Below are 12755 nucleotides of genomic sequence, written 5' to 3'. Positions count from 1 at the left end.
TGAACTTGCTAGTATGAGGTAGGTACTTATAACTCGTTTTTACCTACTTATTAAAGGTTTGATCTTCCGTAAAGGTAAAGTTCTCTTAGGTTTTACTCGGTGTCGACTCTTCACCAGTCTACTCTATGAGCACATCAGCATCATGTAACGGACGAGAGCGCTATGGCGTGTGGCATCTACTCATGTGGTGTGGCACTGGTTACTGGCGAGCGAGTATGTGTGAAGTGGTGACGCGACGGAGATAGTGCCCAGCACCGGACGATCAATGGAGCTGAGTGATAATTACACGAATAGATACTTTGTTTTTTTTTTATAAAAAAGAATATTAGACATGTTTAATGACTATTCCCCTTTCCTCTCCAACAAAGCGTCAGGATTGTGCTAAGAATAGGTACGACAATAGTACAACGGGCGGGGTTTGAACCGTCGACCTTTCGGTTTTCAGTCCACTCCTTTACCGGTTGAGCTATTGAGGCTCTGTATTATGTGCATTACTTGCCTCTGTGACTTATATTATATAACTATATTAAGATAGATGTAAAAAAGCACTGCTTACCCCATATCGCGACCTTATATCAAAACTGTTTGAACTCAAAATCAAACTTTTTCAGAAACTAAGAAAAACTGATTTTAATTACCTACAAAGCTACTTACTAAAATTCTAAAAAAATATTTACGAAGAACTATCAAGAGTTTTGAATATATACGGCTCTAGCTGATGCCCGCGACTTCATCCGCGTGTAGAGCAACTGCCGAGTTTCTTGCTGGTCTTTCTCGGTAGGAAAGGCATTCCGAACCAGTGGTAGATGTTTTTGACGATTCAAAAGAACTTGTAAAAGTCTAATTGAATAAAAATATTGTGAATTTTGAATTTTGTATTATTAAGGTTTTAAAAAAACACGTTGGAACTCTTTGATTTTTCTGGATAAAAATTAGCCTGTCACTCTCCAGGTTAAAGCAAGTGGTTTTAGGCAAATAAAAGGTTACGTAATTATTTATAACCAAGCAATATATTTGACAAAACGTAAACTTTTAAAAATCTTCGGCGATAAAGTGTGTGACTTTCAATTTAGAGAAATTAACGTGAATCATGATTGAAGGAAGATTAAAATATTTAACACTAAGTAACATGCTTGCATAAGGCTGACTAGTTAGTGACTAATAAGAATTTCCAGAAGTAAAATTACACTTATTCGAACTTTCGCAAACTTTGGTCCCTACCAACCAAACCTCCCTGGCGCATAGTACTTAGCTAGTGAGCAATGCGGTCTTATTTTGTTTTTTTAAAGAATTTAGCCATGCTTATCATGACTAATACTCCCCTTTCCCCTCCAATTAAGCGTAAAGCTTGTGTCAGGAGTAGGTACGACAGTAGTGCAACGGGTGGGGTTTGACCCGCCGACCTTTCGGAATTTAGTCCGCTCCTCAACCGTTGAGCTACTGAGACTCTAAAGTGGGAGGTCCCAGGTTCGATACCTGGTAGAGGCAACTTTTGAATTTATAATTCTTAAATTGTCTATGGTTTAGTCTGGCGGGAGGCTACGGCCATGGCTAGTTACCACCCTACCGGAAAAGCCGTTAAGCGATTTAGCGTTCCGGTACGCGATTTACATTTCCGTATGTGCAGTAGCAGGCCGCGCAGGCTTCTGCCGTGGTCACTTACATTCACTTAGTTACACACTACTCCACTACATAGCACTAGCTTCTCCTTTCAGCCAAGGTTGCCTGGTAGAGATTGCTCTAAGCTTTAATAAGGCCGCCTTTGCACGCAATTGTTTTTTTTCTGTTGTGTTCCTTTTGTGTTGTGTTCCTTTTCATGTTATTATGTGCAATAGACTTCATCCATCCAATCCATCCACTCTATGAGCGAAGCCGTGCCGCCAAGCGATAGCGTTCCGGTATTTCTTTCCGAATACCTATGCCTTGAATGCTTCGTCTTGAACACGTGTTAGGAAGAACAGTTTGCGTTGCAAACCCGGGCGCGGTTGGACGATGCTGAATACGGCTTTGGAAAGGGAGTTAGCGAAACAAACCCACAAAACCGTGTGGTTGTGTTCAAGGCAGTACCTGTGGGCAGTACTGCCTCCTACTGCACACCGGCACACGGAAACGTAAATACGCATCCGGTATGATGCCATGTAGAAACCGATAACGTTAGAGGTTTATTGAAACTGACATACCCCTGCATAGTTAGCCCGCTTCCCTCTTAGATTGCATCATCACTTACTACCAGGTGAGTCAAGGACTAACTTGTAATGGAATCTATACTAATAAATAAAATTGGAGTGTCTGTCTGTAATTTCGAAATAACTACCTCATATTAAGCTCATATGGTTATTTGAACGATACCATAACTGAATCACACGTTTTTAAAATTTTTGTCTGTCTGTCTGTCTGTCTGTTTGAAAAGGCTAATCTTTGGAACGGCTGAACCGATTTTGACGGGACTTTCACAGGCAAGTAGAGGATTGACCAGGGCGTAAAATAGGCTACTTTTTTAACCGACTTTTAAAAAGGGAATTGTGTTTTTCTACCTATGTACACCGAAATCTCCGAGATTTCTGAACCGATTTGCGTAATTTCTTTTTTAATCGATAGAGGAACTTTGCGACATTGTTTCATAAAAAATTTGGAGTCCAACTCCTCAATCCTGATGCTGCAGGGGATCTGACCAATCCACGCGGGCGAAGCTGCGGGCATCAGCTAGTAATAAAATAAGTTTAGTATAATCGAATATATTGGGTAGGTATATTATAATAATTTCAACATAGGGTTATTCAAGTGGCGGATCAATGAATTCCTGAAAGGCCGGCAACGCATTGGCCGGGTGCTGCAAATTCCGGGTGTTCATGGGCGGCGGTAATCACTTAACATAAGGTGACCCGCCTGCTCGTTTGCTCGCTTTTATTGTACCTATTTTAAAAACTCTAGGCGACGGGTCAAAATGGCAAACTGGGTGGGAACGCGGGTGTAATGCGTCATACCATGATTGCCATCTCGACCTGTCGCGAACTATAGGTACTATTGAATTTGGTCAGTTTAAATATTGGCAAAAAACTGTTTAGAATATTTTTTACATATATTAGATATCAACGCGTTTCAACGCCATATTTTATACATTTTTTTTCTTTGCTTATTTTGGCACGTTTTCTTTGTGCTTGTAGATATTTTAAGACGAGTATAAAATAGGACGAAATGATATAAGCAGTCGTGGCCGAGTGGTTAAGGCGTCTGACTCGAAATCAGATTCCCTCTGGGAGCGTAGGTTCGAATCCTACCGGCTGCGATATTTTGAATAAATTTACTCCCTTCTCCTCAATCGGTCTCTATGCGACATTGAAACAGCAGGGGTCACTAGCCACGGCCGAAGCCTCCTAAAAGAGCAGACTTGAACCAATAAAGTCGGTATAAGCTTGCACTTTTCTCTTCATTCAATATACATGGATCTTATATCGTATACGTATATAAAAGGTACTTATCATATTAATTTTAAGACAAAGAAAAACTGACTTTTATTGGAAACAAAAACTTTATTTTTCACCTAATAATATTTATTATTTACAATGTTAGGTACTGATATCAAATTAAAGAGACGAGTCCAGTGACTAAAAATAAAAACAAGTTTCACAAAAAAATTACAAATCGTGAGGCACTTACAGGTTATGATTTTCGTTTATAACGACCATTACTTTTTAGGGTTGCGTATCTCAAAAGGAACTCTTATAGGATCACTTAGTTGTCTGTCCGTCTGTCGTGTGTATCACTTTAGGGTACTTCCTAGGTAGGAAAAATCCGAAATCCGTGAATTTGTGTTTACATCAAAAAAATTAAAGATTCGTGTTCCGGGCCAAATAATTAGTTTACTAAATCACAACTAGATGGCGCTATAAGGCATTGCAATGTTTTACTATACTGGTTTGAATTTTTTTTCACGATGGTGCGGAAACCTTTGCGTGCGAGTCCGACCGGTTTTTTAGGGTTCGTACCTTAACAAGGAACCCTTATAGGATCGCTGTGTTGTCTGTCTGTTGGATACTTGACCTAGAATTATGTTTGGCAGGTAGCTAGGTCTTATAGCACAAGTAATCGGAAAAATCCGAAAACCGTGAATATGTGGTTAGATCTCAAAAAAATGGTTTTTTTTTTATGATGGTATGGACTATAGACTCCATACTCCATCCCTTCGTTAGCGAGTCCGACTAGAACTTGACCGATTTTAGTAAAGAAACATGCGTTGCGCAAGCGTCTTGTGTGCCGGTATGCGATCACCTTTATAATGGTCGTTATTTAAACGATTTTTATTAGTTGTATTATAGTTATATTAAGTATTTAAAAAATAGAATATATTCGCAAACATGCTTATTTTACTGTAAGCGTTTTATTTCACATAGGGCATGTGTCGGTACAGCTGTTTATTTACTTATTTTATATTCACATTGAAATTATACAGGATGCTTTAAAAAATACCTTCTCTTAAAAATTATACAGGTGCATTTAATTTTTTAAACTAGTTATAAGCAGATATAGTTTAAATGACTCGTATACAAATAAAAAAACAAGATTTATTTAAATAACTTTTTTACTTAGTGATATCCATATTATCAATATTATAAACGCGAAAGTTTGTCTGTGCGTCTGCTAGCTTTTCACGGCCTAACAGTTTAACCGATTTTAATGACATTTGGTACAGAATAAGCTTATATCCCGGAGAAGGATATAGGCTACTTTTAATCCCGGGAAATCAAAGAGTTCCCACGGGATTTTTAAAAACCTGAATCCATGCAGACGAAGTCGCGGGCTTCATCTAGTTTAAAATATTTATCTGAAGGATAGTTAGATGTAAACAAAACAAGAGTGTAATACTGGTGTTTTTAAATGCAGCCTGTATATAATGCAACTTAACCTAATATTGGACAATATTAAGAAATGCTCTCTTAATAGTTTAAGACTTAATAATAATTATGCGTAGTTATATAACAATAAATCACTTCCGCAAACTTGAAAACACTTATAGAGAGAGCCAGCGCGTGCCAGACCTTCGTTATTTTATAAAAGCTGAAAGTTTCTCTGCGTATTGTCCCCAACACAGGGAGGAACGGTCAGTGACTATGAAGTTTGGATCATGGTGGTTTTGGGGGATAACAGATAGTTAATTAAGGTGTAAAAAAATTATGTAAAGTCTATTTTTTTCTTTAAAATGGTATTAGAAATCACGTCACGTACCTACTGCCGGACACCCTTAATTAGGGGTTTTTGGCAAGGGGTTGCCACGACACAGGGTGGTTGGATAGTTACGCTTACCGCCAGCGCGGACGACAAGCGCGGTTCGTAATCGCGCTGATGATCCGCGCAAAACTGTGAAACATGTTTAGTATAGCGCGGTTAGCCGGCTGGACATTCGTGATGGACGAATCGCGCGCAGTTTACTATCAGCGCGGACCGTCAGCGCGGGTCAATTTCTCTATGAATCGATATAAAAACTATCAGGCTCGTGTCCCGCACGCTTACCGCCGGCGGCGCTGATAAGCGTGACTATGCAACCACACTAAGTGTCTTGCAACCGCTTGCCAAACGCCCTTAAAGTTTATGGTGTCTGGCAATGCATGGCCGCAAATTCTTATATTATTGCGAAGAAAATTAAAAAAAAAATTAGACTTTATATTTTGACGTAATTATTTTTACACCTTTACCTACCTGTTAAGTTTTTCATGTAAATAAGCCACCCAACGTCTAAAATGACATTTGTCAAAATCCCACCGAACTAAAAATCAGACTATACAAAAAAAATATTACTAATGCAAAGTGTTTGCTGGTTTAGTTATTGGTTTGTCTCTCAATCACGTCGCAACGGAGCAACATGATTGGTGTAATTTTTTGCATGGGTAATGGGTAGAGTTAAACACCTGAAGAGTGGCACAGGCTACTTTTTATCCCGGAAAATCAGAGTTCTCACGGGATTTTAAAAACCTAAATCCACGCGGACGAATGCGCGAGGTAGTCAATTATGTAATATTTACTACAAAAAAAAAAACTATCTTACATTACAAATTATAATCAACTTACACTGTAATTATTTAGCTTTAGGCTTAAAAGACTAGAATCCAAAGCCTAAGAGCAAAAAAAATTGTCTTTGTTATCTGCACATATATTATGTACAGTTTTATAAGCTTAATGATGTGTATACTATTGGAATACACTACTAAGACTTTAATAAGTTGCATTGGCCAGATTCCTAAGCTAATGCCAACTAAAACCCAAAATACGCCAATGAAATACAGACCTTATTGTTTGGCCTTAAGATTTTAAACTAAATAACAAAGACTCGTGCTATCTCGCTCATTATTCGCATGTATAAAACATGGCGCGTAGGCAGTAACCGATAACAGTGACACGCGCTATGATTGGCTGAGATATTTCAAAATATGATTTCTGCGCAGGTACATTCGAACTTTGTTAGTCGAGCAATAAGTAGGCATTGGCTTCAAGTAGGCTCTATCTGTATTCACAATTATAGATTCATAGTACCAACCAAGTAGTTAGTGATATAATAGTTCTATTCATACTTTTTACATGACATTATTATTATGAAAAAAACTTTTGCCAACTGATTTTCTTTTTTACTAACCCCCAACCTAAAATGAGGGGTGTTATAAGTTTGACGTGTGTATCTGTGTACCTGTGTATCTAACTGTGGCATCGTAGCTCCTAAACTATTGAACCGATTTTAATTTCGTTTTTTTGTTTTGTTTGAAATGTGGCTTGATTGAGAGTGTACTTAGCTATAATCCAAGAAAATCGGTTCAGCCGTTGAAAGTTATCAGCTCTTTTCTAGTTACTGTAACCTTCACTTGTCGTGGGTGTTATAAATTTTTAATTTACACTTGTATACATATGAAATACAAATACACATAAAAAAAATTAAAAAAAAAAATGATTGAAATAAACTAGATCAATTAAAGAAAAATTTGGTACTTTTTGCAAAATTTTCACTTTTTTGATTTTGAACAACAAATGATTATGTTTGTTAGCCATTGCTAAGTGAACTAGAGTGAGGAAACTGGATTTTGATTCTGAATCGACATCTGTCAAATATTAGACGTGATACTTAGTCATTTCATAACCTATTGGATAGAATCAGGCGTTACTTTGCGGAAGTTCATGTTTAGCAAGAAACAGTTAAAAATTATTTTGCTATAATCCGCCAACAGAAAAAATCTGTATGGTCAAACATGCAGTTACAAGCTAAGCACCGCTTACCTCCCCGACCAAGCAAGTTGTGGACAACGATTAGTTGACAATACAGCATTGTAAAGTCGAAATCTCCTGAGGATGCTCCGGTGTCGGGGCGAAACATGCGTCGAGAGTAGTGGAAAAGTCTTGTGTGGTGTTGCATGTGAATGGTGGTGGCAGTGCTTGCTTGGGAACTTGGCTTTATTGCTTGGTCGGGGAGGTAAGCGGTGCTTAGCTTGTAACTGCATGTTTGACCATACAGATTTTTTCTGTTGGCGGATTATAGCAAAATAATTTTTAACTGTTTCTTGCATTTCATAACCTATCTAGCTGTTAAAAGTGTGTTCTCAATATGTCACAATCGTTTTATCATTGGACAACTGTCGTCACTAGCTGTTCCCATCATCACAACAATCTGTTGTCACAGCAAAGTAAGTTGTGGACAACGATTAGTCGTACCATCCTATATTATGTGAAGTTCACATATACTATACTGGTTAATTGAGTATCGGTTTCATATGTGAACACCTTCATTCAAATATACAAGCCACAACACTTTAAACTGCACGACTATTTCTCGTCACAACAGAGTGTGACCGCACCCTAAATATTACCTAGATTTGACCCCTACCAGTGTACGTGAAATCTCAATGTTTTGTTATACGTTTCCTGTTGTGAACTGTACATTACTGCAAAAACCTTGTATGCGCCGTATGCACCAAGAAGCAGTCACTAAGCACTAAACACAACTCTGTGGGCTATTCCATCTCCATTGCATTCTTCATATAGGTATCCAGCTCTTTGTCCAGCGCGTGCTTGGTGCTGGCCATGTACTGGTCTAGCTGCAGGTCCAACTCTTCCTTTGTAGGAACTGGATTCTGCTGTCTGGTGATGCCGCCACCTAATATATAGAAATGTAATGTACAATAATCACACTTAATATTTTAAAGGAGAAAGTTGTGTGTGTAAGTTTGGTTACTCCTTCACGCAAAAACTACTGGACAGATTGGGCTGAAATTTAGAATGGAGATAGATTATACCCTGGATTAGCACATAGGCTACTTTTTATTTCGGAAAATCAAAGAGTTCCCACGGGAATTTTAAAAAACCTACATCCACGCGAACGAAGTCGCGGGTATCAGCTAGTGTCATAGTAAAATGGACCTGAATGACTACATAAACAAACTTACAGACTTACAGGTTACATAGAGTAACCAACATAGCTCAAGGTTGTGAAGCTGAAAGGTGAAAGAAAAAACTGATAGATGCTAGGAATGTATGGTGGTAGAATGGGAACATTGGAATAATGGTCTCCTCTCAGAATAAGAAAGGTCTAGGCCTACGCCTAAACCTTTCTAAACTAACTCTAAGGTGGAGTTATATGTAACATGTGGGGATTGGCAGACTTCATACACCTTTGAGAACATTGAGGACTCTCAGGCATGCAGGTTTCTTCACTATCCTTCACTGTGCAAAAGCAAGTGTTATTATATTTAATTGCATAAAACATACATCAGTCCAAAATGTTAGAAGTGCGTGTCCAGGATCAAACCCAGGATAGCAGGTGCAAGTCTTAGATTGAAATCTATAGAGCGCACTTTGACTTTGCTTAGAATTAAGTTTCAGTTAAAGCGAGATAGATGTGTGGCAGCAGTATAATGCTGTCTCGTTTTAACAGTGTCTTAAGTCTAAGCAAAGTCAAAGTGCGCTCTATAGATCTCAGCCTTAGTCACTAGGCTATCATGGCTCTACACCATATCACTTACTTTTATTTTCTATTTACTAACCTCTTCCAACCCCTCGTCCTCGGCCGCGCGCTGCCCCGCGCATATTTTGCCCGCGCGCCCGTCCCCGCCCGTTTTGCCCAATCTGCCCACGGAGCATTCGTTGCTGCCCACGCGCCTGCTCACGTCCCCGCCCACGCATCCTGCCCACCATCTGCTGTCTACCACCACGGGCTCTGCCAAGGGTAACAATTTTTGAACAAGCTGATTCCTGCAGTGTCATTGAAGGACAAATCAACAAACAACACACTTTCACATTATAATATGGGTAGTGTATAAGCCTTTGTTTGTTATGTTTTGTCTAGCAATAAAGATTTTATCTATCTATCTACATAGTTTTTATTAATAATTCTACTAGCTGATGCCTGCGACTTTGTCTGTGTGGAGTAACGTTTTTCAAAATCCCGCGGGAACTCTTTGATTTTCCGGGATAAAAAGTAGCCCATGTGTTAATGCAGGGTATAATCTATCTCAATTCCAAATTTCAGCCAAATCAAATTTCAGCCAAAGCCAAATTTTGCGTGATTGAGTAATGAAGTTCCTTATCGACAGTCTTCTCAATTGAAGTATCTACTACTACTAAGCGATGAACAAAGAAGGGCTTAGTATGTTTGTGGTAGTTACCTCATTCTGCCTCGCATGAGTCCCATGCGTCCGCCGCGGCGCCGGAAGCCGCGTCCGCGCCACACGCCCGCCGACAGGCTGCTGAACGACGCTGACCTACTGTTATAATATAACAGCTATTATATCACAGAACTCTATTATTATAATAGACTAATAATAGTTATAATATAACAGCTATTATATCACAGAAGTCTATTATTATAATAGACTAATAATAGTTATAATATAACAGCTATTATATCACAGAAGTCTATTATTATAATAGACTAATAATAGTTATAATATAACAGCTATTATATCACAGAAGTCTATAATTATAATAGACTAATAATAGTTATAATATAACAGCTATTATATCACAGAAGTCTATTATTATAATAGACTAATAATAGTTATAATATAACAGCTATTAAATCACAGAAGTCTATTATTATAATATACTAATAATAGTTATAATATAACAGCTATTATATCACAGAAGTCTATTATTATAATACACTAAGCAGCATTCGCTGATGCATCTCTATCAGAAGTGCTTCCAGTTTTCCAAACGTTTGTCCAATCTGTCCTTCAACTGGTTAACAGAGCTTTACATAACCACATTCTTGAGCAATTTATTCCATATATGAACAACTCTGTTGGTCAGAAGTGTTTTATTGGATTTGAGGATGATAATAATTGATATTGTAGCTTCATATCATGTCTAGTCATACTCTTTCTCAGAAACATGCTTTCAAAATTTCAACTTTCAAAATTTGGGACATTATAATAATTATTTAGGAAGGAAGTTAGTTCCATAGTTTGCATGTGCCTGGAAAGAAGGTCTCATTAATTCACTAGCAAACAACAATGGTGTTTCAACTTACATCAAGTTGCCATTGTTTTGCCTCCAAGATGTCCTGCTCTGCACACTCCGCTCACTCAGGTTGCTGAAACTGTTTGACCTACGGAGCCCTGGCAAACTACTTGCACTACCATAACGTCTGAGCGCAGGGATACCTAGCCGCTGTCTAACTGCATCCTGTAATCAATGCAATTTTGTTAGTTTAAAAGGAACAAAAACCCCTGTCAAGGTCCATCAAGGCAATGAAACCCTATAGGGTACTTCCAGTTGACCTAGAGTCATAAAATTTGGCAGGTAGCAATGTCTTAGAGTACAAGTAAAGGGAAAATCTGAAAATCGTGAATTTGTGGTTACATCACAAAATAAAATGTTGTTTCTTGAACAATGGTATGGAACCCTTCCTGTGGGAAGTACTTATGACTAGTTTTCATACACTTACCCTCTTGGACTGCTGTCCTAATCGTTGAGCAATTTGGTCGATGATATCTCGGTTGTTTATCTGTTGACCAAAGGAGAACAGCCCGGTAGACCGCCTCCGTTGCCTGGGCACTCGAGCGATAGGGGCAGTGGCCGCAAACATCGTGAAACGGTCATTTAAACTGATGCCTGTAGCTTGCAAACCATGCAACTTTTCTATAACCATGTTTGGTTACCCACAAAAACCGCGCAAAGTTTTTGTTACAAAATATTAATCCAACTGTGTATATTCGAACTTTTGTACGTAAATCAATAAGAGTTGCTCATATCGAAGGAATTATCAAGTTATTTGTGAAAGTAAATAACGTAATCAAATGAAAATAGTATTTTTTTACAATGCCGCTCGTTTCGCTAACGCGCTTTACATTTCACTATGACATTTCACAATCAAAGAGTAGATTTTTTTTTTTCTTTCGTCTGGCTTTACAAAGATTAGCCAACGTCACGTTTGTAGTTATTTGTAACAAGTTAGTTAATATTATTATAGAGTCCGTTTAAGGATCGATAAAATTCAATTAAAATAAATATTATACTTCTTTAACAGTTAAACTATTCAAGTATGGACCCCGTCTGTGCCGGCACTCGCCGACATACCAACCGATTCTGACGAAAGGTACAGGGTTAGCATAAATCCCGGGGAAATTGAACAATTGAAAAGAGCAACCGCCAAGTTTTTTGCTGGTTCTTCTCGGTAGGAACGACATTCCGAACCAGTGGTAAATAATTAGACGATTCAAAAGCACTTGTAAAAGTTTATTTGAATAAAAATCTATTCTATTCTATTCTATCTAAATCCACAAAATATTTTTATATCTTTGATCTCCTATATACATAATACATGCCCGCGTGGAATGGTGCCAAAAATATTGGCTGCATTTCCGCGCTGGACAGCCAGGCGGATCCGTTGCGCAAAAAATGAGCCAGCCCTTCATGTCATTTGTGATTTGTCATTGTCACATTGACAACTAAACTAGCGGCACGCTATGATGGCCGGTTTGACGTTTGTCCGCTCATGAAGTTCCGTATTAATTGATAACGACTTTGAAGGAAATAATTGTATTACTTTATTGACGATAGTGATGTGCAGAGATTCATAAATTTTATCGAATGTAGTTTTAGGTTTAGGACTCAAAATTTATTTATTAAATTGATTTCTTAAATGTATACAAGTGTAGAAAAATCAGTTTGCACCATTTAAGGGGTGAATGTACTTGTGAATATGAACAATTTTCACTATGTGGACAAACCTCTGAAATCGCAAAAAAATATCAATAAATTTTTAAAAATGGAATCTAATACGATCGTCACATAGGATCGCTGGCTAGCACAACTACTACCTCCGGCAAACTCGCGTCAATGCTCAATGCAAAACAAAGCAGTTTCGAATTGACGTTGCTTCGAAAAGTATAAACTGTCAGTGCAATGCGATTGTGATATAGTTTTGACCTGGCTTTGGATTTCAAATATTGATACTGCATTACTGTTGACCCTTGCTCGTTAATTTGGACTCTGTTCAAGCTCTTTGTTGTGGATTTCGTCGATATGACCGAACGTACGCAGAGAACTGTTCTAAATAGTCAGACACGTGAGTTCGTAATACGCCTTCGTAACTATTTCGATCGTGAAGCTCAAAATGGAGGGCCAATTTTACCTATAACGTCAGTGGTTGAACGCGTAGCTGATGCGCTTAATATTGGACAACGAACTGTTAGACGGATAACTAAAAAAAAATATGGCGAGACTGGCACAGAAGAAAATAAACTTCACACACCAAAAAAGAGAAAACGAGCAAAACC

The 12755-nt window shown here is 38.2% G+C and overlaps 1 protein-coding gene and 1 non-coding gene across 2 annotated transcripts; one reads left to right on the top strand and one right to left on the bottom strand.

Annotated features, from left to right (window-relative positions):
* The first annotated feature begins 3204 nt into the window (after positions 1-3204).
* On the top strand, positions 3205-3286 carry Trnas-cga. The gene has a single exon. It is a non-coding gene; the product is annotated as a tRNA-Ser (tRNA).
* A 4360-nt stretch (positions 3287-7646) lies between these two features.
* On the bottom strand, positions 7647-11325 carry LOC123876974 (chromatin target of PRMT1 protein-like). Its single transcript, XM_045923443.1, has 5 exons — positions 10922-11325; positions 10505-10659; positions 9639-9737; positions 9018-9190; positions 7647-8131 (listed from the first exon to the last, which is right to left on the bottom strand). Exons 1-5 carry the CDS (start codon positions 11123-11125, stop codon positions 7989-7991), a joined length of 774 nt encoding a protein of 257 aa, XP_045779399.1. The 5' UTR covers positions 11126-11325; the 3' UTR covers positions 7647-7988.
* Between the last annotated feature and the right edge of the window lie 1430 nt (positions 11326-12755).

The sequence above is a fragment of the Maniola jurtina genome, chromosome 22 (assembly GCF_905333055.1).
Source record: "Maniola jurtina chromosome 22, ilManJurt1.1, whole genome shotgun sequence".
Classification (NCBI taxonomy): Eukaryota; Metazoa; Arthropoda; class Insecta; order Lepidoptera; family Nymphalidae; genus Maniola; species Maniola jurtina.
This window is presented reverse-complemented; position numbering and strand designations above follow the sequence as displayed.